This window comes from Trachemys scripta, chromosome 16 (assembly GCF_013100865.1).
Source record: "Trachemys scripta elegans isolate TJP31775 chromosome 16, CAS_Tse_1.0, whole genome shotgun sequence".
Taxonomy (NCBI): Eukaryota; Metazoa; Chordata; order Testudines; family Emydidae; genus Trachemys; species Trachemys scripta.
Window position 1 is genome coordinate 16,739,042 of NC_048313.1, and position 24,275 is coordinate 16,763,316.

At 63.8% G+C, this 24,275-nt stretch overlaps 2 protein-coding genes across 3 annotated transcripts in view; one reads left to right on the forward strand and one right to left on the reverse strand.

Annotated features, from left to right (window-relative positions):
* Positions 1-5,846, forward strand: BEST2 (bestrophin 2). Its single transcript, XM_034791757.1, has 9 exons — positions 1-221; positions 539-633; positions 1,057-1,290; positions 2,212-2,366; positions 3,076-3,153; positions 3,489-3,641; positions 4,192-4,272; positions 4,562-4,716; positions 5,111-5,846. Exons 1-9 carry the CDS (start codon positions 70-72, stop codon positions 5,688-5,690), a joined length of 1,683 nt encoding a protein of 560 aa, XP_034647648.1. The 5' UTR covers positions 1-69; the 3' UTR covers positions 5,691-5,846.
* Positions 5,847-9,117: 3,271 nt separating this feature from the next.
* Positions 9,118-24,275, reverse strand: part of HOOK2 (hook microtubule tethering protein 2) — a 21,164-nt gene continuing 6,006 nt past the window's right edge. The window contains exons 7-23 of one of the 2 annotated variants that reach the window (XM_034792597.1): positions 24,068-24,130; positions 23,795-23,875; positions 20,992-21,140; positions 20,497-20,637; positions 19,475-19,676; positions 19,172-19,282; positions 18,848-18,935; positions 16,666-16,735; positions 15,769-15,906; positions 15,502-15,589; positions 14,689-14,694; positions 13,254-13,288; positions 12,973-13,055; positions 12,578-12,681; positions 11,916-12,023; positions 10,816-10,887; positions 9,118-10,598 (exon numbers count right to left, since the gene is read on the reverse strand). In XM_034792597.1, coding sequence (XP_034648488.1) covers positions 10,431-10,598; positions 10,816-10,887; positions 11,916-12,023; positions 12,578-12,681; positions 12,973-13,055; positions 13,254-13,288; positions 14,689-14,694; positions 15,502-15,589; positions 15,769-15,906; positions 16,666-16,735; positions 18,848-18,935; positions 19,172-19,282; positions 19,475-19,676; positions 20,497-20,637; positions 20,992-21,140; positions 23,795-23,875; positions 24,068-24,130 — 1,707 coding nt within the window. In that variant the 3' untranslated portion in view covers positions 9,118-10,430. The remainder of the gene's footprint in view (positions 10,599-10,815; positions 10,888-11,915; positions 12,024-12,577; positions 12,682-12,972; positions 13,056-13,253; positions 13,289-14,688; positions 14,695-15,501; positions 15,590-15,768; positions 15,907-16,665; positions 16,736-18,847; positions 18,936-19,171; positions 19,283-19,474; positions 19,677-20,496; positions 20,638-20,991; positions 21,141-23,794; positions 23,876-24,067; positions 24,131-24,275) is intronic. The other variant, XM_034792598.1, reaches the window with a different exon arrangement.

The following is a 24,275-nucleotide window of genomic DNA, read 5'->3' on the forward strand; positions in this document are numbered from 1 at the left end:
TTCTCTGACCCCGTGGCCGGCGCTGTCCGCGTGTCTCTGCAGGGCCCGTGTCCCCCTCGCCGCCCTGCCATGACTGTCACCTACACGGCCCGCGTGGCCAACGCCCGTTTCGGGGGCTTCTACAAACTGTTACTGCTCTGGCGTGGGAGCATCTACAAGCTGCTGTACAAGGAGTTCCTGGCCTTCTTCGTCACCTACCTGGGGCTCAGCGTGACCTACCGGTGAGGGGGGGCCCCTTTGCACGCGCGTGTGCCCCTGGGCCTGTGCACGGCTGCGGTGAGCGTGCCCCTTGCACACGTGCTTGTGGCTCTTTGCATGCGGGTGGGGGGGAGAACATGCCCCCGGCCCCTCGCACGTCTGCGCTCGCACGTCCGGCGTCCTGGTGCTCCCGGGGGGGGGGGGGGGCGTGCAGCACTTTGCACACGTGTGTGGATGTCCCATCCCCGTGCACGGTCTGGGTGGAAAACCCCCGAGCAAGGCACCAACCTCCTTGCATTTCTCTCCCCCCACCTCCCCCCGGCCCAATTCCCACCCGCAGCTTCGTCCTGGCCGAGGATCAGAAACGCTACTTTGAGAAACTGGTGATTTACTGCGACAACTACGCCAACCTGATCCCCGTCTCCTTCGTGTTGGGTAAGAGCCGGGACCCCCCACATTCCCCGCCCAGCCCCTCGTGTGAGAGACGTGTCCTCTCCGAGGGCGGGCAGGCCCTATAGGATGTATGGGCCCCACTGGCTCGCCCCCTGGGGGGCAGAATGCCCCTCTGGGCTGTTTGAAGCACCATGAGGGGGCGATGGGGGGGCTTGGGCTGTGGGTGTGGGCTCAGCTCTCCCACCAGGGCGGGAGCAGCCCTGGGTTCGAATCCCGCTAGGCCGCTCAAGCCAGGGGGAATGGGGTGAGAACGAGTGACTCCTCCCAACCCCACTGGACCCCACTGACCTGCCTGGGTTTGGGGCTTGTTTTCTGTCCCCCCGCCAGGTAGGGCTGGGATCCAGGACGCCGGGGTTCTGTGGCCGGCTCGGTCCCCGACTCCTGTGTTTGTCCCTTTGCCCGCAGGCTTCTACGTCACCCTGGTAGTGAACCGGTGGTGGAGCCAGTACAGCTGCATGCCCATGCCCGACCGCCTGATGTGCGCCATCTCCGGCTCCGTGCACGGCGGGGACGAGCGAGGCCGGCTCTACCGCCGCACCCTGATGCGCTACAGCAGCCTCTCGGCCGTGCTCATCCTGCGCTCCGTCAGCACCGCCGTCTTCAAGCGCTTCCCCACCATCGACCACGTGGTGGAGGCAGGTAGGTGCCGGGGGGCGCTGGGCTGCAGGGAGCGGGGCGGGGGCTCAGCAGGGGGCGCTCTGCCCTCCCAGTCAGGGCTGACCCCAATGCAGGGTTAGGGGGCGCTGGGCTGCAGGGAGCAGGGCGGGGGCTCAACAGGGGGCGCTCTCCTATCCCAATCCCGCTGGGAGACAAAAATCAAGGGCCCAGGCCCTCGCGGCCAGTAAAACTCCACTGTCACTTCGCATTTGTGTTGTGGGGGGTTTGAACCCCGGCGGCCTGGCCGGCGTCCAGCACCGGGAATTCCTTTCCACCTCCCTAACTCCCTCCCACTGCTTCAGCTGTATCCAGAACTTACTTCACGGCCTGATCAAAACCTTGGCCTGGCTGTTCAACAGCCTCCATGCCACAAGCAGGTGCATCTCATTGCCGGGCCAGGGTCTCTGGAAAAACAGCCCCTGCGCCACCCCAGAGGTGGCTGCATCTCAGCGCCGGGCCAGGGGTCTCTGGATAAACAGCCCCTGCGTCCCACCCCAGAGGCGGCTGCGTCTCAGCGCCAGGCCAGGGGTCCCTGGATAAACAGCCCCCCTGCCCCACCCCAGAGGCGGCTGCATCTCAGTGCTGGGTGAGGGGTCCCAGTGTAGAGTCTGTTTAAAGCGGGGCGGTGGGACTGTCCGGGGGGCTGATGAAAGGGGTGTCTAGAGGGGGGGAGGGGCGGGTGGTAACAATGCCCCCCCCTCCCGCCTCCGCACTGGAGTCCTGGTTCCTCATGCTCAAGGCAAACCCCATGTGCCTCTCCTGCTCCCCCTGGTGGCCAGACCCCTTGGAGACGTGTGAGTCCCTGTAGTGGGGGCTGGAGGGGCTGCGGGCCGCAGAGGCCGCAGGTTTGGTCCCCGGCCCGGGCTGGGGGGCGGCTGGGTGACCCCTTCCCCTCGCCCGCAGGCTTCATGACCCGGGAGGAGCGGAAGAAATACGAGAACCTGAGCTCGTCCTACAACAAGTACTGGATCCCCTGCGTCTGGTTCACCAACCTGGCGGCCCAGGCTCGCAAGGAGGGGCGCGTCCGGGACAACTGTGCCCTCAAGATGCTGATGGAGGTGGGTGGAAACCCGGGGGCGTGGGGAGGGGGAGTGTCTGACTGGGGACGCCTGGGTTCTGTGTCCGGCTCGGGGTGTGGGAGCCCGGATGCCTGGGTTCTGTGTCCGGCTCGGGGTGTGGGAGCCCGGATGCCTGGGTTCTGGGTCCGGCTCGGGGTGTGGGAGCCCGGATGCCTGGGTTCTGGGTCTGGCTCGGGGTGTGGGAGTCCGGATGCCTGGGTTCTGTGTCCAGCTGGGGGTGGAGGGCAGCGGCAGCCCCAACCACCTGGGTTCTGGGCCCAGCTCTGGGTTGGGGGGTAGAAGGCCCGGATGCCTGGGTTCTACCTCTTCTTCCAACTGGTTTGAATCCAGCCCCTGGTGGTGGCTGGCAAATCCGGTGCCTCATCTGCCAGGTGATGAGTTTGCTGGGTCTCTGCTCAGTTCCCAGCCGGCTGCGTCCTATCAGCACTAACTGGGGGCTGATGGGGGCGACTGAGCCCCCCCCAAGCTCTAGAGGGGACCCCAGTGAGGGGAGACACCTTGGCAGTGGTGGGGGCTCTGTGCTGGGCAGGGGGCATTTCCTGGGGATGCCCTGAGTCTGTCCCTGGGGGACTGTCAAGCTGCCCCCCCCAGCAGGGATCTGCCCCCTCCCTGGTTCTGAAATGCCCCCCCCCCAACAGGGATCTGCCCCCTCCCTGGTTCTGAAATGCCCCTCCCCCCCCCTTTCCAGGAGCTGAATCAGTTCCGTGCGAACTGCAGCATGTTGTTCCACTACGACTGGATCAGCGTCCCCCTGGTCTACACGCAGGTGAGCGCCGACCCCGTGGAGTGGAGGCTGGCGGAGCCCGGACGCCGGGGTTCCGGGCCTGGCGCTGGGATGGGGACGGGAGGGGAGGGACAGGGCTGGGGAGCCCGGACGCGGGGTTCTGGGGATGGGATGGGGAGGGGAGGGGCAGGGCTGGGGAGCCCGGACACCGGGGTTCTGGGGATGGGATGGGGAGGAGGGGGGNGCAGGGGAGGGGCAGGGCTGGGGAGCCTGGACACCGGGGTTCTGGGGATGGGGAGGGGAGGGGCAGGGCTGGGGAGCCCGGACGCCGGGGTCCCGGGCCTGGCACTGCCCTGACTCTCTGCCCTCGCCCCCAGGTGGTGACCATCGCCGTGTACAGCTTCTTCGTGGCCTGTCTGATTGGGCGTCAGTTCCTGGACCCAGCCCAGGGCTACAAGGGCCACGACCTGGACCTGTGTGTGCCGGTCTTCACCCTGCTGCAGTTCTTCTTCTACGTGGGCTGGCTCAAGGTGTGTGTGTGTGGGGGGAACAGAGACAAGACAGGGGTGGGGCAGGGTACTGGGGGGGGAGACTCCCAGAAGGGAGTTGGGGGGCAGAGAGCTGGGGGAGGGACAGGACTGGCAGGGGCATCGGGGGCAGGGAGCCGGGGGAGGGGCGGGCCTGGCAGGGGTGTTGGGGGGAGGGAGCTGGGGGAAGGACGGGCCTGATAGGGGCGTAGGGGGGTCAGAGAGCTGGGGGAAGGGCATTGGGGGGCAGGGAGCTGGGGTGGAGGGGGGACAGGAAGTTGGGAGAGGGGCGAGCCTGGCAGGGGCATTGGGGGCCAGGGTGCTGGGGAAGGGGTGTTGGGGGAGGAGCAGGGCGCTGGGGGAGGGGCGAGCCTGGCAGGGGCATTGGGGGCCAGGGTGCTGGGGGAGGGGTGTTGGGGGAGGAGCAGGGCGCTGGGGGAGGGGCAGGCCGGGGGGGGGGCATGGGGGGTGGGGGGGGGGGGGGGGGGCGGGGGGGGGGGGGCGCGGGGGGGGACTCTGCCCCACCCCCCCAGCTGAGCCGTGCTCCCCCCAGGTGGCCGAGCAGCTGATCAATCCCTTTGGGGAGGATGACGACGACTTTGAAACCAACCTGCTGATCGACCGCAACTTCCAGGTACCTTCCCCCATCCTGCCCCCCACCCCCCTGCCAGCCCCACAGACTGTGGGGTCCTGCCGAACACCCTGCAGGCCCCCACCCCCCTGCCAGCCCCACAGACTGTGGGGTCCTGCTGAACACCCAGCAGGCCCCCACCCTCCTGCCAGCCCCACAGACTGTGGGGTCCTGCCGAACACGCAGCAGGGACCCTCCCCCCAACTTAGTGGCTGGCTCCCGCTCCCACAGCCAGTCTGGGGCAGAGCCAGGGCTAGACCCCAGGAGTCCTGACCCCTGCCCTGCCCCCCAGGTCTCCATGATGGCGGTGGACGAGATGTATGACGACCTGCCCCTGCTGGAGAAGGACCGTTACTGGGACGCCTCCAACCCCCGCGCCCCCTACACGGCGGCCACCATCTTCCTGCTGCACCAGCCGTCCTTCCAGGGCTCCACCTTCGACATGACGTGAGCCCAGGCCGGGGGGTGCTGGGGGCTCCCGTGGTTGGCCCCTGGACCACAGGGATCCCAGGGGCACTTGCTCTGCTGAGGGCTCACCCAAGGGGGATGGGATGGGAACGCCGCCGCCCCTTCCTGGAACCTGCGTAGTTTGGAGCCTCCCATCCCAGAGGTGGCTGCAGCTCAGCGCCGGGTGAGGGACCCGTGTATAACGAGGGGCCGTGCCCCACCCCAGAGGTGGCTGCAGTTCAGCGCCGGGTGAGGGACCCGTGTATAACGAGGGGCCGTGCCCCACCCCAGAGGTGGCTGCAGTTCAGCGCTGGGTGAGGGACCCGTGTATAACGAGGGGCCGTGCCCCACCCCAGAGCTGGCTGCATTCCAATCCCTGGTCTCTCCGGTGCAGGCTGCCCAAGGAGGACATGCAGTTCCAGCCGCTGGAGGAGATCGAGGAGGGGCTGGAGCCAAGCCGGCACGTCCCCCTGCACCTCCTGAACCGGCTGCTGGCCACGGGGCCCGCCCCGGGCAGCTTCGGCCGGCGCCTCTCCCTGCTGCGCCGCAAGAACAGCTGCGTCTCCGAGGCCTCCACCTCCTACAGCTGCCTGTGCCAGGAGACGCAGAGCACGGACTGCAGCTGTGGGCCCCCCACCCGCCGCCTGCCCCTCAGCGAGGTGCCCTTCGCCCTGGAGCAGCAGGGCTGGGAGGGGGGTGAGGAAGCCGGGCCCCGGGCCCTGGGCAGCCATGAGGAGGCCTTGGCCGAGGAGTCGGACCTTGCCCGGCGGTCCCAGGTCTCCTTGCTTCACCCCGACGGCGCCGCCCCTGTGGCCGGCAGCTTCCCTTCGCCACAGGACATGGGGCCCCTTGTGGACACGTCCTTCCTCCCGCAGCCGGGAGCCGCCCAGGAGCCCCCCGCCCGCAGCAGCCCCCCCAGTGCCGGCTACCGCCCCTGGCTGCAGAACCGCATCGAGGAGGAGACGATGGGGTGAGCCGGGCCGAGACTCGGAGACGCCCTGCAGCCGGGGGAAGCGGGGACCTAACCCCAGTGCCGGCTGGGGGCCGACCCCTAGATGTGACAGCAGAGACGCCTGGTTCTGGGCCAGAGGCAGCTGAGCCCCGCTCTGGTGCCACCAGATGAACTGTTCAAAGGGGGGGGTGTTAATAAGGGGGGGCATCAACATCCCCCCCCCCCCCCCGTGGACCTCTCTGCTCCCTGGCTCACCAGTGCTGGGCCCTGGTGGTGCAGCGCTCCCTGCTGGCTGACCCGTCCTGGTCCCAGCTCCGCTCCCCTCAACTCTCATCCACAGCAGCGCGGGACCCTGCTGCACATGCCCCCGTCTTCAAGGCATCGTTTCATTAGCCCTGGGCTGCCCCAGCCTCTCCCCTCGCTCACCCACCCGGACTGGATGCGGGGGAGGGGGGGCAGCTTCACCCCTCTGGGGCTGGGGGAAAATGGCTCAATCCCTTGTCTTTCACAGTCTGGTTCCTGCCTTTTTAAATATAATTGTATTAAGCGGCTCTTGAGTGGGGTCTTGGGCAGAGGGTGGAAGGGGAGGTTGCTGGGAAGGCTGGCTGCAGTTCTGTGCCTCAGTTTCCCCCTCTGCCACAAGGAACTACTGTCAGGCAGCTCTCGTGTGCTCTGCTGGAAACATGCAATGGGGCCAGTCCCACCTCCAGCAACTTGGGTCACGTTTAAAATAAAATGGGCTGGGGAGGAGGGGCGGGGTAGCCAGGGCCCCTTGACCCAGGTGTTCCTGTCTCCGTCTCCTCGGGGGCAGGTGGCCCCTCTGACCAGCTCGGTGCCTCTGGCTCTGGGGGGAAGGAGCCCAGGCGAGGACCCTGCTGGAGAAGTGCTGTCGGCCTGTGGAGGGACAAGGGGTGGGACCTGCCCCTGGGGGTGGATGAGGGAAAGGTCCTAATCATGAACTACAGCACTGCTACAGCTCAGCGGGGGAACCCCTGTGTTCTCAGTCATGCCACAGAGGGTGGCAGCGGGGGACTGGTATTTGGCCCCTGGGGGCAGGAGTAGAAGCCTGTGGGGCCCCTGGACGGGGGGCAGGTTCAGAGCCTGAGCCTACGTTGAACCGCTGCATCTTCTGCTCTGAGTTGCATCTCGGTGCTGGGCGACGGACCTGCAGATAATAAGCGGCTGTGTCCCACCCCAGAGGTGGCCGCATCTGTGTATAAGCAGCAACGCTCACAGGTGGGCCCCCACCACGGTGCTCAGGGCTTGAAAAACACTCCCAGGTGGCAGTACTGTCTGCACCGCCCTGGGGAGACGCCGGCCGCACGTGAACGGCAAACTTCCCCCTCCTGAGAGCCGCTGCAGCGAGCCCCTGGCTCTTAGCAGCCAGACAGGCCCTGAGCTCAGCTGCTGGGATGGCTCTGCCCAGCCCCGGGGGAGGCGATGTCTGCTGGCCCCCATGGGCCCTGAGCTTGCCGCCTGACGCTGAGAGCCAGCAGGTGGACCGGCCAGAACCGGGGCTGAGGGATGGCCCGTTCGGGCAGTTTTTACTCCCGAATTGGGAGATGGTCCCAATTCACTCTTCTCGTCTCAACCCAAAAGCACCTCGTGGGGGTGTAGCCGCTTCAGGGCGCCCACCCGGGGCTGGAAAGCCAGGCAGCGCTGGAGCCGAGCCAGCATGGATGGCTCATGCCCCAGGTGTTTGATCCACACCCCAATGCTGTCGCCTTGGGGGGGCTGGGCGCCAGGGGCTGTGGGTAAGAGCGGCAAGGTGGGGGTGTCGCCTCCTTTGCGGGAGGGGGAAAGCGAGGCCCAGCCGCTCAACGCCTGCTTTCAAAGCCCCCGGGTTCAGGGGGAGTTGGGGCAGCTGGACTGAGAGCGGGACAGAGCTGCCTTGGGGGCCTCACCGGCCCGGCAGGGACTGGAGTCCTGGCTTTAGCGCTGCCCTTTAACTCCAGCCTGACCCACCTTCAGCCAAACGGGGCAAAAACTCCTCCAGGCCCTTAACGCACGCGCAGGTTTTCAACTGACCCCCCCTCCCCCCGCCGCCATTGTTTGGCTCCAGCTGAACTTGGCTTAAAAACCAGCTTGAATGAAGCCAGACCCCCTGCTGTTTATCCAGGCCCAGGGGGCGAGTGGATGGCCCCTGCTCTCCTGCATGGACGGCTGGTTCTAAACCTCCCTCCCCGCAGGGCTCGCTCCGAGGAAGCCTGGGAGGGCCTGGGGTCGATCCTGCCGCAACTCTGAACCGCCCCCGTTGCTACCTTGCACTTTCATGTGTGGGGAAAGCTGGCGGGGGGGGGATATAGGGGAGACGGGGACCCCCAGCCAGCGTGTGCAGCGCTGGCTGTAGGGCACAGAGCTGCTGGAGGGGAGGCGCTGTCCCCACTCGCTGCTGCACGGTGCTGGGGGATCCCTCCAGCCTAGAGCTGTAAGTCCCAGGGGTAGCACCCACCCCCATGGGCGGGAGAGGTGGGGGGGCTGCCATTCCCTTCTGCCAGCTGGAAACTAGAAGCCACAGGGAGGATCAATTTGCGGCTCTGCCCTGGGCCTGCTGGCACCTCAGTTTCCCCATCTGCTAAGTGGGGCTAACACTACCGACCTTGTCTGGGGCCCAGGGCGCGCTGCAGCTGAATGGCGCCAGAGAAGAGCTCGGGCTCTGCCCCGGCCGCGTGCTGATCCGCCAGGGAGATCCTGCGCTGGGATGGGCCAGCCGGGCCCCAGGGGGCATTGCCTGAGGCAGAGGGCAGAGCGCCCTGGGGAGAGGTGACTGGAGGGTGAATGCTCCCTGGGCACAGCACACCCTCCCCCCCCCCCAGTGCCACACTAGGGGCAGCATTGCCCTCTGCTGAGCCCCACCCACCCGCAGCACCGCTGCCCCTGTGACCAGCTGGGCTGTGGGCAGGGAGAGGAGCTCAGGTTAATGCCCTGTTCCAAGCCAGGCCGAGCTAACAGCAGCCAAGAGCCTGCCCCAGAGATGATTTTTTTTGGGGGGGAGGGGAGTCTCACCCCAGCCCCAACAGGGCAGGGAAACATGCTTTGGCTGCCCCTGTACAGCACCACACACCATGGGCCCTGCTCTATGACTGGGGCTCCTACGCACCAGACACTAGTTATTAGGTAGATTACGGTAGCACCTAGCACTATGGGGGCGTGGGCTCTACTGTAATACACCTAATAATCCCTAGAGACCTGCTCTCAGACCCTAGGCACTACCTTAATACTCCTAATACACAGCCCCCATAAAAAAGGGGTCCTCATCCAAATCAGGAATGCCTCCGCACTACCGTAATACACCCAATAATCCATGGAGATGGGCTCCCAGCCCCTAGGTGCTACCATAATACACCTAGTTACAGCATCCAGAAAAATCCATACGGCTACCGTAATACACCTAATAATCCACAGAGACCTGCTCTCGGACACTAGGGGTCAGAGTCTCAGGAGACGGATCAGCAGGAACGATTCTAGCATCTTTATTGGTAGTGTAAAGATTCCGGACGGGAGCCAAGGTGCCCCCGTGCCCTATTGCAGGCTGCCCTAGAGTAGAAAAATAAAAGACCCACAGAACCCCTCCCCCATCCCAGTTTTACAAAATATACAGTTTGCGTCTTAAAACCCCAGCAGCGTTGGGCTAAAATCACATTCTAAAATGAAATAAGGGTAGGAGGCGCTCAGGGCAATCTGGACCCCCCCCAACATTTAAAAATAAAACTCAATCCACTTCAACCCACACCAAGCAGAGGTAAAAGGACACATCACTTTACAACCAAACGAGGCTGGGCCGAGCGGCGTCTGAGAACGGACACAGAACCCCCCCCGCGCCGGAGAACAAGGGGGGGTTGGGTTTGTAGTGCCTGACTCTGGGACCTGCCTGGCTCCCAGCGGCCGGGAGAGGCGTTTAGTGTTGAAGGAGAGGTTTGAAGCGGCTCCTTGCCGGTAACTTTAGCGTCTCAGTCCAGGCCCTGGCTCGCGGGTTCTGTTGGAGGTAGGGAACGGAGCAGAACCCGGGCAACAGGGATCCCGGATCCCCGAGGTGAAGCCTGGGACCAGGTGGCACCTGATGCCACAGCAGCTAGGAACTGATAAGGAAGTGGGGAAGTCAGGGTGCGTGAAGTTGCCGGGAGGGGAGTGGCTGGCACAGCTGCTAATCAGGTAAGATTTTGGTCAAGGGCAAGTCAGAGGCTCCGGCAGGGAATTATGAAGGGGGCAGGCCCAGCCCAGAGGCTGTGAGCCATCTCCCCTCACCCACGGGCACTGGCTAGGTGACATCAAGCAGCAGAACCTGCCCAGCCCCCGACGCCCACAGGGGGTGGGACCGACCCTGAGCGCAGGAGCTGTGGTGCTGGCAGAGACCCCCTGGCATTCAATGCCCTGGTGTTCGGCTGTCTTGCCACGTACGCCCCGAACACGAGCCAGCGCCCCCGCCAACCGCCACGGCCACTGACTGCCGGGTGCCTCGGCAGAGGGGCTCGCGGCGCTGCGCTTGGGAGAGTGGCCAAGAAGGGGTTAAAATTCAGGGGGGTCTTTCAGAGGAGGGAGGGAAGGAACGGGACCAGCCCAGGGAGTGAGTAGCGCAGGCCGTTCTAGCCCATCTCTGGGGGAGGGCAGAGGCAGGGTTAGCCCCTTGCTGCCTGCATTCCGCCCCCCGCCCCCGTAAGAGACAGATGGCACCGCAGGGGGTGGATGCCACAGGGCAGCAATGGGCAAGACCCCCCCCACCCCACGCAGCCCTGGAGGAGGGTAGGAGTGGGAGGGGCTCCGGTCAGTGCAGCTGGGGGGGCTTGTCTCCGTACTTGGCCAACAGGGGCTGGGTCCGGCCCAGATGCCCCCTGCGGGCGTTGGTGGCCTGGCGCTGCTGGGCCAGGAAGGACTGGGCGCTGCTGGAGGCGGCCGATCGCTGCTCCGTGGCTTGCTGGTGGAGCGCCATGCCCTGCAACGGGAGGGGGGAGGTCAGCGAGGGGGGCACTGGGACAGCCCCTGGGCACTGCCTGGCACAGAGCTCAGCTCCCACCAGCAGGGTTTGGCCGACCCGGCGCCAGCGCTCACCTCAGCGGGTCTGGCCCAGCCAAGGTGCTGTGGGATTAGGCTGGCACCAGCCCCCCCCGCCCCCCCACCCCCCGGCAGCCTGGCGCGGCCCCTGCGCTCACCGTGTTGTACCAGGCGCTGATGATCAGCTTCTCTTCCTGCTCCCGCTGGGATCTCGTTTTCTCCAAGTTGGTCTGGGGGGGGGGGGGGAAGGGGGGGGGGGGGAGAAAGGGGGGGGGGGTTAGGGGGGAGGCAGAGCCAGGCTGGCCCCTGGGGCTCAGGCTGGGCATATGGGGCACTCCTCCCCCCGGCTTTGGGTCCCATAGGCCACATGGGGGCCTCCTGCAGCCTTCGGGGAAGCTCAGACCTTGGGAGGGGAGGAAGCTGCAATGGGGGCAGGGGGGTCCCTTGGCTTCCCCTTCTAGCCCCCAACCCAGGCTGCTGGTTCAAGGCGCGTGGCCACGGCCACAGGTACCCCCCTGCCTGGGACTGGGTCCCTCCCTCCAGCCAGGCAGGCTCATCTCAGCTGCTAGTGGGCTGGGCAGTGCACCCCCCCCCCAACTTGCTGGCTGCCTCTCTCGCCAACGGAGCCCCGTGCTGCCCCACCCAGGCTCCAGAGGGTCCTTCCAGGGCAGCGGGCTGGGGCCAGCAGCTGGCACGACCCAGAACCTCCGCACCTGGGATCAGATCATCCAGTCTGGCCTCCTGGCTGGCCCAGCAAGCCCAGCAACTGGGAAGAATGGGGGGTGCCACGGGCAGGTGCCACTAGTGCCAGGGAACGGATTAGACACGCCCAGATGACCCCTGCAGGTGCCCCGCGCTGCAGAGAGGGTGACCCCACACCCCAGGCAGTGGATTTTCTGGCCCCTTCTGACTGGTGACCAGTCTCCAACTGTGGCCAAACCCTGATGCTTCAGAGGAAGGCAACCCCCCCTCCCCCCCCCCCCCCCGAACACAGATGTGCCTGGCAGGGGAGGGGGTTTCCTTCCTGACCCCTGCAGATGAGCGCTGAAGCCCTGAAGCATGAGACTGGATTCCAGCCATCATCGCGATACAGAGCTACAGGGGTCGTGAGGGCAGCGGAGACAGTTCTGTCCTCCCCCGGCCCAGGAAGGAAGGCAACTAACCCCACAGCGCAGCGCCCTCCGGCACAGCCAAGAAGGGCTCTGGGGCAGGGGGCCCCCAGGTTAGTTACTCCCCCACCCTGGTGGCAGGGCCTCACCTCCAGGTGATGGATCTTCACCTCCTTCTCCTGCAGCTGGTTCTTTAAGGCCTGGATCTCAGGGGGTGTCTTAGATGGTGGCTGCTTGGGGTGCAATGTCTTAATGACCTGGAATGGAGGGGATACAGTCGGGGGTGTTACTGGGGCCATCCCCCTGCCCCCATCCCAGGGGAGACCTCTCCCCCCGGGGCAGGACACCTGCTGTGGGTGTCAGTGCTACCCAGAGGGGCCCCCCCAGAGCAATACCCCTTGTGGGGAGGTACAGGGAGCCTGGCCCCAGTGGCTGTGGGGTGACAGGGCCCAGCCCTGCAGCCCGGCCATGGCTTGGGCCACTCGGGAGCAACCCAGGGAATGGAGCTGCCACAGCCCGTCCCCAGCCCGGGGCTCTGCCCCAGCCCAGCCCACTAGCCCTGCCACAGCCCAGCCCACTAGCCCCACCCCAGACACTAGCCCATTAGCCCTGCCCCTTCCCACCTCACTAGCCGCACCCCAGCCCGGGGCTCCACCCCTCCCCAGCCCACTAGCAATGCCCCAGCCCAGCCCATTAGCCCCACCCCAGACACTAGCCCATTAGCCCCACCCCTTCCCACCTCACTAGCCTCACCCCAGCCCGGGGCTCTGCCCCACCCCAGCCCACTAGCCCTGTCCCAGCCCGGGCTCACCGTGCAGGCCTTGTCCATGTAGCGCTTGTAACGCTCCTCCATGGCCCTCATGTCCTCGTCCTTCTTCTTCAGACACTGCTGCAGCTCGTTGATCTTCCTGGTGGCTGGGGGAAGGGGGGGGGCGGTGTCAGGAGGGGGCCCACAGGAGCATCCTTTCACTCCCACGCCCCATGTGGGGAAACAGAGGCACGGGGCCACCCCCCCGGAGCGCCTGGCTCCCAGTCCCGCACTGCTGCCAGGAGCTTCACCCGCTAGGGACATGCCGCAGACAGGGCGCGGGGTGGGCGGGGGAGCGTCCGAGGGGCCAGCCCGACCAGATCCCCCTCTCCACCCCCCAGTCTGTACCAGAGCCTCCCCCTCCCCGTGCGTCCGCCCCTCCCCCCCAGCCCCCATACTTGCGCTGTCCACTTTGGGCTCCAAGTCCTCGATGTCCTCCCGCTTCTTCTGCAGCTCCGAGTGGGCCTGGTGCAGCTTCTCCCTGGGGCGGGGAGGAGACACGGGCTGTCAGGTGCCCAGGGCCCCTTTCCCCCCAGATCCGCCTCTCAGCCCGGATACCTTGCCCCTGCTAGATCCCCGCCCCCCCGGGACACCCACCCCAGCGCCCCCCTGTGGACAGCTCACAATCCCGACACCCTGAAGGCCCCACCCCCCGGGTACTCACAGAACAACAACTTACAGGTGCTCTTCCAGCTTCTTCTTCAGCAGGCAAGACTAGGGAGGAAGAGGAGGGGAGGGTGAAGATCGAGAACCCAGACCGTGCAACTTCCGAGGGGGCTGCCACGCTGCCGGGCCCCAGCGTTCACGGCCCCTCCCTGCTCCGGAGAGCTTTGGGGGGGGGCTGAGCCGGAACCGGCGCCTCCAGCGTCTCGGGGTCACCAGCTGGGCCCTCCCCCACCCCTGCTCAGCTCCCCCAGACCAGAGGCGGGGGCAGCTCCATCGGCACCAGAGGACGTGGGCCAGCCGACGCCACCTGGGGGGGGGGGAAATCTGGCCCTTCCTGCTCTGAACCCCAGTGTCCCGGCGCTGCGGACGCCCGAGGGGCTCCTGGAGTGACTGGGATCAGCCTCTGACGCTCCACGCTGCAGGAAAAGCCAGGGCCACGCATAGCCCCCGTCAAACTCTCCTGTCTCTAGCTAGTCACTCGACGCTGTCCCCACCCCGGGCCTGACAGAGCAGAAGCGATTTTACGTTGATTGAGCCAGTGCAAAAAAAACAGGGGTTTAGATGCCAACCGTCGAAAGAGCATCTTAAAGCCAGTTTGCAGCAGCTGGCAGCCAGACGTAACCGGGGGGGGGCGGCTGTGACGGAGCTAGGACCCGGCCGTTCAACTCACGGGCTTAGCTCCGTCTAGACAAGACACAAGCTGCGATTTTCTGGGCTGCTGTTTAGAACAAGCGTCTCCATTTATAGCTAGGCCTGGAAGGAGTCGATTTTGTGCCGGTCAACGTCAAATTCACCGTCCACCCCGCCCCCAACGAGGAAATCCCGCCAGAGATAATCCCCAATGTACTGACAAGCCAAGCACGAGAAACGTGGCTTGAGAGCTTGTCAGACCGGGATCGGAGGACAAGTTGTGTTCTCGAGCTTCCGCTTTGCGAATCACAACGTCCGCAATTGGTCCGACCCCTCGCCTCGTTTCCCGCAACTGGGAAAAGTTAAATGGATAAAAAAAATTGAAACTAATAAAAAAAGGAGGAGAGAGTTCTGCCCGGCCTATGTCTAAATCCAGGGCTTGTAATACGGCTCCCTGCGGAGGCCGCTGGGTAGCCAAACGGCTGTTTTGCAGTTTCTCTTTCGATATACAGCTCGGTGCAATACACGAATCTCTCCCAAGGGAAGTTAATAAGCCAGGAAGCGAATTAAGCAGCAGTAACAGGCTACGAGTAACAGCCAAGATTTCCGACAGCAACTAGCAGTATTTTTGGGGGTCCCCCAACTCAAGACCCCTTCTAAACCGCCTAGTCCCCCACTCTCAGAAAGGGCTGGGCTTCCACCCCAGAGAGCAGGTGTCGTGGGTTGGGCCCCCAAACTCGCCATCCCCTCACCCAAGCCATAGGAAAGGAGCACGGAGAAGCAAGGTGGATTTGAACGAGGGGCCGGTCGGTACTTACAATGGCCTGGAGGGGTAGGGGGACAATCAGCCAGTGAGACAGAGAGGGGTGGGGGAAGAGAGAGAGGTGTTAGCATGATCACGGCAGAGAGTTGGGGTTGCGGGGGGCACACGAGATCGCTTGGACGATTTCACACGCAGAGGCAGCAGCACCTGGGGAGGAGGCGGCCGGAGGATAGCAGCGAGTGGGCTCCCATCCCCCCCCACAGGGGATCCCGAGTACAGGGGGTTCCCTTCCCAAGAACGAGAAATCAGGGGAGACTGGACCCCATTCCAGCCGCCTCCTCCCCCATCATGCACAGATCTCCAGCCACCCCCGCCCCCCCCTAACAGTGCTGTGGGGCAGACCACGCCCAGCTGCTCAAACCCAAGGGCACCCCTTCCCCCACCCCCCAAAGCCAATGCACCGGGTGGCAAAACCACTGCAGGCGCACTCGGCCTGCGCACTCGGCAGGTGCACAGCCCGGCAGCCTCTAGCCAGGGTGGAAGAAACGCAGGAGACCTTATTCCAAGTTCTCACGTTCGGCTGGGCGCCCACGTGGGAGGGGTGCAGCCCCAGGGGCCCATGCCGGCATACCCCAGGCTGAGCAGAACGAGCCGTTAGCGGCTCTTGTGGCTTCGGCATGGGAAAGGGATGGATCAAGGGGGACAAAACCCATCAGTCACGGGAGAGGGAATCTTTCCGCTCTGCGGCAGGGCGCGTGGCCTGGCACTGCCAGTCCCGAATCTGCTCCCAAGAGGCGGCTCAGGGCCGCAGGGCGACGGGGCAGAGGTCGGGGAAAGCCATGTACAGCCCGTCCTCGGCCAGACTCACATCCTCCGCCTTGGTGCCCTGCTCCTGCAGGGCCTTCTGGAGCTCCTCCACCTGGGCCTTCAGCTCCGAGATCTGCTGCTGGTGCAACCTGGAAAGGGAGGAAGGGAGGGGGGCTAGCTGAGCAGGGCAGTGGATGGCATGACCAGGACCCTCCATGGGCTGATGCTCCCACCCCCTTTAGCTGGCTGTGGGCATCCGGGACCTCAGGTGAGAAGTTTAGGGGAGGTCTCAGCCTCCCCAGATCAGCAGCTCCCCCCTGCCCGTTACCTCTGCTGGGTCTCCAGCCGGTTCTTGGTGCGGTTGGATTCCTCCAGCTGCCCCTGCAGCTCGGCCAGCTGCTCCCGGTACGTCGACTCCTGCACGCACAGCACCTTGTTCTCGTGCTGCAGGCGCACGATGGTCTCCCTGGGGTTGGGGAGAGGGGGGAGGTCAGACGGCCTAGGGGCCCCCCAGCCAGCCTTCCAGCCAATGCCCCTGCCGCAGCCTGGGGTGCAGGTGCTGCCCCTGGGGGACCACAAGTCCCAGCATGCAACACTGGGTCTCAACCCAAGAACCAATCACCGGCTTGGCTTGAGCTGCAGCATTGCATGCTGGAACCTGTAGTCCCCCAGGGGCTGCGGCTTGTCATTGGGGCATCTACAAGCCACCCTTTGGCTACTCACAGCCCTCTGCAGTAGCTAGTTCAGCCAGCCCGGGCAGAGGCTTGGGGACGCCCCAGCAACCGGGGGGGCGGCAGATGGCCCGGGTGGGGGATGCACGTGACTCTTCACAGCCGGCCCTGGGGCAGGCTGGGAGACCCCTCGCTAAGGTGGGAGGTGCAGCCATGCTAAGAGCCAACACTTGCCCCCCTGCCAGGGCGCTGGGAGTTACCCTCCCTGCTGCGGGGCACCAGGCAGCCCGGCTGTGCAGCTACGTGCCCAGGATCGTGCCCCCCTCCAGCCCAAAAAGTCACTGCCCCGAGGAATTTAACCCCTTCAGTCCCGGCTGCGCAGACAGCTGGGAACAGCACATGCGCCTGAAGGTCAGCAGTAGAGACCCTCCCCCCAAAGGGGACTAGCGAGATTCTGCAAACACAACCCCCCCATCCTCCCAAGGGTACGGTGGTCTAGAAGTGCCAACACAACCACACCCCTCTAGCCCGACAGTTGCAGGGCGGGAGCCTACTTGAGTTCAGTCGGCAAGATCTCAGCGGCCAGGTTGTCCATGGGAGAAGAGGCTCTGTCCAGCAAGGCATCTGCAAGAGGAAGGAGGGGGTATGGGGGGGGGGGGAAGAGGGGTTTATATGGATGGAGGAGCAGGGAACAGCCCTGACTTGGCAGATCTCTACTAGTCCCAAGCACGGGGGTGGGGGGAAATTCTCCTCTGCCCTCGGCCGGGACTAGGAACGCAGAGATCCCAGGCTAGGGTCACAACCGGCAGCCTCCTGCTCTGGGTTCATGGCATAGGCAGAGATTTCTGACGGCGTTCACGCCATTGACGGAGCTGGAACAACGCCCCCCGTTCAGTGGGAGAAAGTTGAGCCCAGGTCATGGCCGGCCATTATCTGCAACAGCGGCCAGGGAGGAAAGAGAGAGGAAAGGAACTCCCCCAGCGGAGAGCTATGAATATCTTGCTAATGTGGGGCGGGGTCTCTTTCCTAGTGTCCCCCCTCCCCCAAGTTAGTTTATGTGCGGTAGCATGGTGGGGGGGGGGGGGCTCGCTTAGGAACGGGATACAGTCTGTGTAATAGCCTATAAGGGTGCATGCACTCTTCCCCACACTACCCAAGTTCTTGGATTCAATATCTTGTGGCAATGAGTTCCACAGATTCTGCATCAGTTAAAAAATAACCAATGAATTAGAGTTGGTCAGAAAATGGAGGGGGGCGAGGGGGGGGGGGGGGAGAGTTTCAACTAAAATAGATTAAAGATTTGAGGGGTTTTGGCCAAAATATTTCAGATTGAGAAGTGCCACTGCAATGCCTCATGGGAGTTGTAGTTCAGGTGTCTTGTTCTACCATTCGGGCCAGGCTCCCTGATGGGACTGCATGTCCCCCACCTGCCCCCATGAGGTGAGACTGTGGTGCATCATGGGAGAAGTAGGCTGCCTGGGGAGCCCAGCCCATGGAGGAAAATAAGGAAACAGAACTATCCCTCAGGTCTTCATTCTTCTCTCTGGGCCAGGTTCCACAGCTGGCCCACTCTCCCATGATGCACCTTGATCTCGCCTCACGGAGAGGGCAGGTGGGTGCATCATGGGAAATGTAGTGCCACCAAGGAGCTCGGCCCATAGAGGATATGAGGAAACCAAACTTCAACTCCCACAAGGCACCATGGCGGTGGCACAGCCAATCCGCCTCTTGACTGAAATACACAATTTTCCCACGGAAAGCAGGTGCATGTCCGCCCAAACTCCCCTTCTCCACAAAAAAAAAAAAAGTGACTAAAAAATGGTGACCAGCCCCACAACAGGCACTTCCAACAAGGAGCCGGATCGAATTCCATTCTCCAGGCCCTCACACCCAGCTGAGGGGACGGCAGTTGGAACGTTCCCAGTGGGAACAGGCCGTGCTAAGGCGAATGGAGGTGGACGTGCCCTGCTGGTTACCGCTCGCCTTCCATCAGCTGATAAGCTGCTGTGAGATTATGGCTGACAATGCAGCTTGTAGTCAAGGAGGAAGAAAAAAAAAAAAAAAAAAAAAAAAACCAGGAGGTTCTCGGCTTGTTGGTGGTGCAGATTCCTGGCCTAGGGTGTGGAGCTGAGTCACCTGGAAACGCAGCTTCTAATCAAGGCTGTGACTGTCCTTGGCTTTATTCCTGATCTCAGCGAATTGCCTGAGGCTAGACCAGCCCGGTGCTGGTAGCTGCGTCTCCAGCTCTGGGCCTGTTTGTAAGGGCTGTGAATTACAGCGAGTCCCTGGGACAGCGGGTTTGGTTTGAGCTGCAGTTAGAGCAAGAGGTTTTACAGCTTTTTAAGCATCACGCGGTTGTGGGCGCTCAGCACCTCGGAAAAGTCAGACCCTGGGTGGCACGAGTCAGATCCCCAAAAGTCTGAGGCCCCCCCCGCCAAACAGAGGCGACTTCCCAGCACTTATGGCTTCAAGGGAAGCCTGAAGACGCCCCAGTGCAGGGATGGCTGCCTGAACCTGCTGAGAGCCTGAACCAAATCCGAGAGGCGCGAACTGACATCTTGTTAAGGTGTTGGCGCGAACCGTCGTTACGTTTCAGCGCTGAAGTCTGTCCTCTCCCTGCTTCAGGCCAGGCAGGAAAGGGGCAATTGCAGCAGGAGATGCAGCTGCTACTCCCGCCCCCACCCCCCCCCCCCCCACAGCCCCAAATGGTTCCTATTCCAACATGGCTGCACCCACCTGCTTGGCTCAGGCACGTCTGCTGCACTTGGGCGCATCTCAGCTCCTCGTTGGCCTCGCGGAGGGAGTGCCGCTCCTCAATCAGGCGCTGCGGGGGGGAGCAGGTGGGGGTCAGCAGAACCCTTCACCCAGGCGGAGAGCAGGATCGCCTCGCTCCCAAACCTGGGGCTCGCCTCGCTCCCAAACCTGGGGCTCGCCCTGCCCGGGCGGTCGGCTCTAACCGCTATGTGCCACTCCCCTCCCGGAGCTGGGGATACCCGGGAATTCCAACTCCCAGCCCCCCCGCCCCCAGTCTCCCCCTTTAGCCACTAGATCCTGCCTCACTTCCTTCTCCTTCACCAGCGCCTCGAACTTCTCCTTCAGGTTCCTGAACTCAAACTGCCACTTCTCGGCCTTCAAGGCCTCCTCCGAGTGTTTGCTGTGCAGCTCGCGCACCTGTGGGGCGACAGGGACGGGGTTCGATGCGGCCGCTGCTCCCGGGTGCAGACCAAGGTGCCCCCCAGATGGGACGCCAGCAGATGAGGGAAACCCCCTCGCACCCCGCAGAGAAGTGGGGAAGGGGAGAACCTCTACTGGAGACGCCAGGCCCCCCCACTCCGCCCAGGGGGCCCCAGCCGCACCGCCCACCTGTCTCTTGTGGGTCTCCAGCTGGGAGCGGACGGCGTTGGCTTTGCGCAGCTCCTCCTCCAGCTCGCAGGTGCGCTGCATGTAGACCGTGTTCCGCTCCTCCAGCAGCCGCACCTGCCGCCGCAGGTCGCCCAGGTCCTCCAGCTTCTTCTTGTAGGCGTCCACCGCGGCCTCCAGCTTGCCCACCTTGTCCGAGGAGTGCCTGCCAGGGGCGGGAGGAGGTCGGCCGTTAGCTGGGGGCCCGGCATGCAGTGTACATGCAAGTTCTAGCCCCTCTGTGGCTGCCGCAGATCACCGGGTTATTGGGAGTGGGCCAGGGGAAGAATCCGCTGCGCCCTGGCTCCCAGCTCAGCCCCCCACTGTAACCCACTGGACCTCAACCCCCCTCCCCCAGAGCCAGGAGTCCTGGAAGGACCCCGACACGCTCTCCACTCCAGGGAGAAGGGCCACGCTGGGTCAGACCAACGGCCCATCTAGCCCGGTAGCCTGTCTCCCGACAACGGTCGGCGCCAGACGCTTTAGAGGGAACTAAGAGAGCAGAGCGATTCTCAGGTGCTCTGTCCCCTGTCCCAGAGATTTAGGGACACCCAGAGCGTGGGTGGTTTGAACAGCTGCTGGGCCCAAGGCCAGCAAACCCAACCCGAGGGCACAGTCTTGCCTTGCTCAGTGGGCCAGCCGTGCCTCTATCCCCATCTGGTGAGCGGGGAATCCAACCAAGACTCCCTGGCACCAGAAACCCAGCTGCTCCCACCGGAGTTAGAGGAGTTCCTCCGGTAGCTAGCAGTAGTAGGCTCTTATCCTCAACGTGGAGTGCTCTGTGCACACACAGGGAGTAGGAGAAGAGAAGAGAACAACATGCCCTTAACCAGTGCGATTGCGTCAGAATCTCGCCGGGGGAGACTTCCTGCCTGACCCTTGCCCTGGGGCATGAGGGTTACCCCCCACCCCATCTTAGGGTGCTCTGGTTACCCATCTGCTGGGCAGGTGTGGGGGTGGGAATCCCATCAGACCAGGGCTCTCACCTCAGTACGTCCATCTCATCCTTCAGGGCCTGGGCCTCCTCGGCCAGACTGCTCAGCTCCTCGTTCCGATGCTGCAGCTCCTGCACCTCCCTCTCCAGCTCCTCGCAGCGCGTGCGGAAGTCCTCCTTCCCGCTCTCCAGCCTGCACAGGGTGGGCAGCCCCAGGTGAGACGCCAAACTTAGCTCCCCAGCTCTAACCCCTAGGCCCCACTCCCCCTCCCCGAGCCGGGAACCGAACCCAGGAGTCCTGGCTCCCCAGCTCTAACCCCTAGGCCCCACTCCCCCTCCCCGAGCCGGGAACCGAACCCAGGAGTCCTGGCTCCCAGCTCTAACTCCTAGGCCCCACTCCCCCTCCCCGAGCTGGGAACAGAACCCAGGAGTCCTGGCTCCCCAGCTCTAACCCCTCGGCCCCACTCCCCCTCCGAGCCGGGAACCGAACCCAGGAGTCCTGGCTCCCCAGCTCTAACCCCTAGGCCCCACTCCCCTCCACCCCCACCTGAAGGTCTCCTCCTGCAGCTGCGTGATCTGAGCCTGTAACAGGAGCAGCCTCTTGCTGCCCGTATCTGACTCCAGCCGGTTCTTCTGCTCCTTCAGGGTCTTGTTCTCCAGGGTCAGGGTGTTCTTCTCTTCCACCAGCACGGAGATCTGCGGGCCGGGAGAGGGCGTCAGAACCCCCGGGCGCTGGGGACCAGGAGATACCCCTCGACCCCCTCAGCACACTGACCTTTGGATTCGGTGTGTCCCGGAGCCAGCTGCTTCCGCCCACCCCATGCTCGGTGCACTAGCGTGAGTGGGGCTACACACAGGGCTCCTCCGAGACCAGTCAGAGCTGGGGAGGGAACCCAGGAGTCCTGGCTCCCAGCCCTGTGCTCAGACTGGGCCTTTGCAATGCAGAATTGGTGAACTCCAGGCAGCTTCCACTCCACAGTGGGGCCCTCGGACCCACTCCGATGCACCCAGGAGCGTCATACCTGCCAGCGCGGAGGGATGGCTCGGGACTCGGCTGCGTGCCCCCCCCCCGCACTTCCTGGTATCCTGGATTCAGGCTGTCTATGGCCACACTTCCACCACAGCCTCCCACCCACAGGAGTAGACTCTGGGGGGGGATAAGGTTACCCGTTACCGGCTCCCCCAAGGGGGTCAGAGCTCCCCTAAGCCTGGCATCTGAGTTAGGTCTTTGACTCTAGGCGTCGGGGTGGGCTGTACCCCTTTGTGAAAAGAATGGATGGGGATACAAAATCAAGGCACTCCCACCCTTTCAGGGCAGGGTCACCGCTCTCCAGGGGATCAAGCCCAGGGCAGAGGACGTGGCAGGCTGCCTGGTACACGCCTTGAGTAGGTGAACCCAGATACTGGATGTCCTCCACAGCTAGGGAGCAGTGGCACTAGCCGGTCTAACTCTGGCTACCCTTGTTAGACACGCAAGCATCCAGTCCCCTCTTCTGAATAACTCGGGGCCTCAACGCCGTCATGTGGCAGTGAGTTCCACAGGCCGACGACTGGGAAAGAGCATCTTTCTGTTGATCTGCGAAACTGGAAAGCCATCAATTCAAACCAGAGCATCCCATCCCTCTGGTGCTGCTGGAGAAGGGAGAACAGATGCTCTCCACCTCACTACTCTACCCCAGTCGTTTTAGATTTGATTTATCACGGCCCCCTCTTACTGCAGCTCATCACTGAGGAGCAGCCCGCTCTTTCCACAGAGAGTTTTCCCAGGCCTCAGATAATTCCAGTCCCCTTCCTTGGAACCCCCATAATTCAGCAATACGCTTGTAGAGACGCCGACCCCCCAGGGAGTCCCCCAGGCTTTGCGGAGAGGGGCAGACAGTCTGGAGAACAGAGATCCGATCAGGAGCTCTGTGAGAACGTGAGTAGGTAAGTGAGCCGTGCCAGGGCCGTGTTAAGCAGCTGGCATTTATCAGTTCTGTGACACACATGCTCATGCAGAGAAACGAACGCGACGGGCGGCACAGCTTTGTCAGTAGCTCTGTTATCGCAGGGGGAGAGAGGGGGTGGGGGCGAACGGCGAACTCACCTTCCCGCAGGGGAACCGCGTCTCCGGGGATACGTTAGCACCTTACGGGAGCAAAGGGGGCGGTTTATGGAGAGCGGGCGGTTGGGGGACCACTGTGCTTCGCACCGCAAGGTGGGGCGGGGGGGGCTCTTGCTACATGAACATCCGAAGCGGAAACCCACCCTGACCCCCTGCAACCGGGGAGCGAGGATTCCCCCATCTATCTTGGTGTCGCATCTCCACCTGGTCAGTGTCAGGGGCTTTAGAGCCACCCAGGAGCCCGACTCTTCCCACCCCCTCCATGCGCACACACAGCTGAGGAATCGCTAGGATGGCTACAGAGGTTCAGCTACCTGGGGAACTCCTTGCTGCAGGAGGCATACACAGCACAGAGCTGGGTTTCCTTCTCCACCCCCCCGTTCAGTTTGCTGCCTTCATATCACTGTGGATCTGTTCTCACATTAGGGGCTGGAGGTAAACAGGAGCCCGACTGCCGTATTGCTGCTAATACCGGGTCTCTCCAGCCACTTGCTACGCCTCGCCTGGCTCTGGGGTAGCCATGTTGGACCCCCGAGGGGCAGGGAGATGGCCAGGGTTGCACGGCCGCTCAGCGGCAGAGCCAAACAACAGGACCCAGCCGGGCAATCTGTGCTGAGGGCACCCCCCCAGAAGGCCTGGGTTCGATTCCTGGCTCTGCTACCGCCTCCCTATTGGAGTCACTTCATCTCTACCTCAGTTTCCCCCCTCCGAAGCAGGGGGAACAGTCCTTCCGTTCCCCCCACCCTTTGCTCAGCTACGTAGATTGAGCAGGGATAGCTGCTCAATGCACGTACAGCACCAAACACAACAGGACCCCAGCCGTACAGAGAAGGCAGGGATCCTGACTGAATCCCTCGCCAGACTGATAACCCGCCCCACCCCTCCCAAAACATATCCAGCAGCAGAGCTACACCACTGGGGGAGGGGGTGGAAGATGCAGAGGCCCACACACCACGCAGCCCCGGAGCAGACACACTGCAACCACAAGCCAGCCGGGGAGGAGACACCCAGAGAGCACAGACGGGACCATTGGGGGGTGGGCGGGTTCCTCGGACCCACACGACAGCTGCTGCAGCAGGGATGGAACCGGGGACGCCCGGAGCCTCTATGGCTTGAGCTGGAGACTCAAGGCTCTGGAGCCAAGAGAGCAGCTGTGGGCTGGGCCGAGACAGCCAGCGTTGCCTGGGGTCCTTTGGAAGCCGGCTAGTCACCCCCCAGCCCAGAGCCAGGCCGGCGAGGAGCCCACCTGCTGCTCCAGTTCCTGGCAACGCTGCCGCATGTCATCCGGTTCCTCCAGGTCCTCGCTGAGGAAATAGTACTTCCGGGACTGCAGGACAGAGGGGCCACGTCAGAGAAGGGGGAATCACACAGACAGATCCCAGCCCAGCACCTCTCCCACCCTGCGGGGGATCAGGAGCCCGGCAGCCAGAGACGCTCCACACCCCCACTCCTGGCAAGTCACGGCCACAGCCCCGGAATTCTCCCTTCTTTTACAGGTGGGGAAACTGAGGCACGGTACCTGGCTATCGAAGTTGCCGTATGTCTCGGAGGCCAACGTGTCCAGTGGGTCCTTGGTCATCAGCTGCAGGAGAGAAAAGGTTACGGATGTTCAGGAAGCGGCTGACTGATGGGCCAGCACAGAGCCAGGCGGCGGCTCCACGGTGCTGGTTTGCACTGGGAGGGGGGGGGGGGGGGGGGGGCCCCCCCTGCCCCCCCCCCCCCCCCCC